The sequence below is a fragment of the Palaemon carinicauda genome, chromosome 9 (genome assembly GCF_036898095.1).
Source record: "Palaemon carinicauda isolate YSFRI2023 chromosome 9, ASM3689809v2, whole genome shotgun sequence".
Classification (NCBI taxonomy): domain Eukaryota; kingdom Metazoa; phylum Arthropoda; class Malacostraca; order Decapoda; family Palaemonidae; genus Palaemon; species Palaemon carinicauda.
The window spans coordinates 164,318,947-164,321,169 of record NC_090733.1 but is presented as its reverse complement, the minus strand read 5'-3'; the positions used below and the strand labels follow the sequence as shown (position 1 = coordinate 164,321,169).

At 38.7% G+C, this 2,223-nt stretch overlaps 1 protein-coding gene across 1 annotated transcript in view; it reads right to left on the bottom strand.

Annotated features, from left to right (window-relative positions):
• Positions 1–1,049, bottom strand: part of LOC137646741 (adhesive plaque matrix protein-like) — a 1,314-nt gene extending 265 nt beyond the window's left edge. The window contains exon 1 of the mRNA XM_068379849.1: positions 1–1,049. This exon is cut by the window's left edge and continues 265 nt beyond it. Within this exon, the coding sequence (XP_068235950.1) occupies positions 1–1,049 (1,049 nt within the window).
• Positions 1,050–2,223: the final 1,174 nt, after the last annotated feature.

The following is a 2,223-nucleotide window of genomic DNA, read 5'->3' as shown; positions in this document are numbered from 1 at the left end:
AACCTAGAAGTCCCGAGCGTGTTCTCTTTGAACATAGGAATCCCAAGCGTCTTCTCTTTGAACATAGGAATCCCAAGCGTCTTCTCTTTGAACATAGGAATCCCGAGCATCTTTTCTTTGAACATAGGAATCCCAAGCGTCTTCTCTTTGAACATAGGAATCCTGAGCATCTTCTCTTTGAACATAGAAATCCCAAGCGTCTTCTCTTTGAACATAGGAATCCTGAGCATCTTCTCTTTGAACATAGAAATCCCAAGCGTCTTCTCTTTGAACATAGGAATCCTGAGCATCTTCTCTTTGAACATAGGAATCCCGAGCGTCTTCTCTTTGAACATAGAAATCCCGAGCATCTTGCCTTTGAACATAGGAATCCCGAGCGTCTTCTCTTTGAACATAGAAATCCCGAGCATCTTCCCTTTGAATTTAAGAATCCCAAGCATCTTCTCTTTGAACCTTGGAATCCCGAGCGTCTTCTCTTTGAACATAGACATCCCGAGCGTCTTCTCTTTGAACATAGACATCCCGAGCGTCTTCTCTTCGGGCATAGGAATCCCAAGTGTCTTCTCTTTGAACATGGAAATCTCTAGCGTTTTCTCTTTGGGCATATAAATCCCAAGCGTCATCTTTTTTAACATAGGAATCCCAAGCGTCTTCTTTTTGAATATAGGAATCCTGAGCGTCTTCACTTTGAGCACCGGAATCCCGAGCATCATCTCTTTGAACATAGGAATCCCGAACGTCATCTCTTTGAACATAGGAATCCTGAGGATCTTCACTTTGAACATAGGAATCCCGAGCGTCCTCTCTTTGAACATAGAAATCCCGAGTATCTTCTCTTTGAACATAGGAATCCCGAGCGTCTTCTCTTTGAACATAGGAATCCCGAACGTCTTCTCATTGAACATAGGAATCCCGAGCGTCTTCTCTTTGAACATAGGAATCCTGAGCGTGATCCCTTTGAACATAGGAATCCCGAGCGTCTTCTCTTTGAGACTCTTATGAGACTCAACGATGAGGCCACATGAGTTCGGGCGAGCGAGAAAAGTCATGGCGGTTTTTCCCCTCATCTCAATTTTTGCCCCGGTTATCTTTCTATTTTTTTCCTTTTTTAAAGAAGATGCGGGACTACATCATTTTATGGCTGATGCTGATTTAGAACTCAGGTCCTTCCTTGTAAAGTAGAGTTTCCGGGAGACGGGTTAGCCTAAGAAAACACCGGGAGATTAGATTTCTCACTTTGAATGTAACGGTGAATGGAGACTGATGTAGGTTTATTTCCTGAGAGAGAGAGAGAGAGAGAGAGAGAGAGAGAGAGAGAGAGAGAGAGAGAGAGAGAGAGAAAGAGACTTGTTTTTGTAGATTCCTTCCAACTTGATATACCTATGCTTACAAGAATATTATCAATGTTATTGATGAAACGTAAACGCAATATATAAATTTTTTTGGAATCTGTTTACGTAAGGACTTGTATAAGCGATTTTCAGAGAACACGTGTGATTGCAATTCCTCCTTTTTCTTCTTTGCATGACTTTGGATCTATCTTCCCAAGGTTTGGGTCACTTGAATTATCCTTATCAAGAGAGCGAGATTCGTTCACATCTTCTGAAGAAGGAATACAAAAAACACTTTCGAGAAATCAAGGTCATGAAAATAGATGGATTAAACTAAAAGATAAGCTTTATCATGTTAATGCTAGAGGTTGGTGGTTTTCATATTTGACATTGTTCATGTATGCGTTTGTGTGTGTACGGGCGAGCGCCCGTGAGCTTGGACGTCTGTAGTAACGGATCATCTCAAGAACCTTTTAGAGATGGCCCATGCTTGAGTAATCCGGCCAGACTTGAGGATTTGTTGCCCTGAAAGTCATTTCAGTTCTGATTCGGTTGCTTCAAAATGTTATTCTTCCCAAGGTCACTTAAATGAAATATGTGAAATGTAAAGAAAGCATAAACCACTAACAGTCCCTACCCGCCTATTTTGTTTGGGTTCATTATTATCATTTTCATAGCGTTGTTTTTAAGGCTGTTGGTATTATTGATATTATTACTATTATCTATTGCAATATTGTTGTTATTATTATTATTATTATTATTATTATTATTATTATTATTATTATTATTATCATTATTATTATTATTATTATTATTATTATTATTATTATTATTATTATTATTATTATTATTATCATAACTTCTGTCAAAGGAGCTTATATGGTTTCGGTGA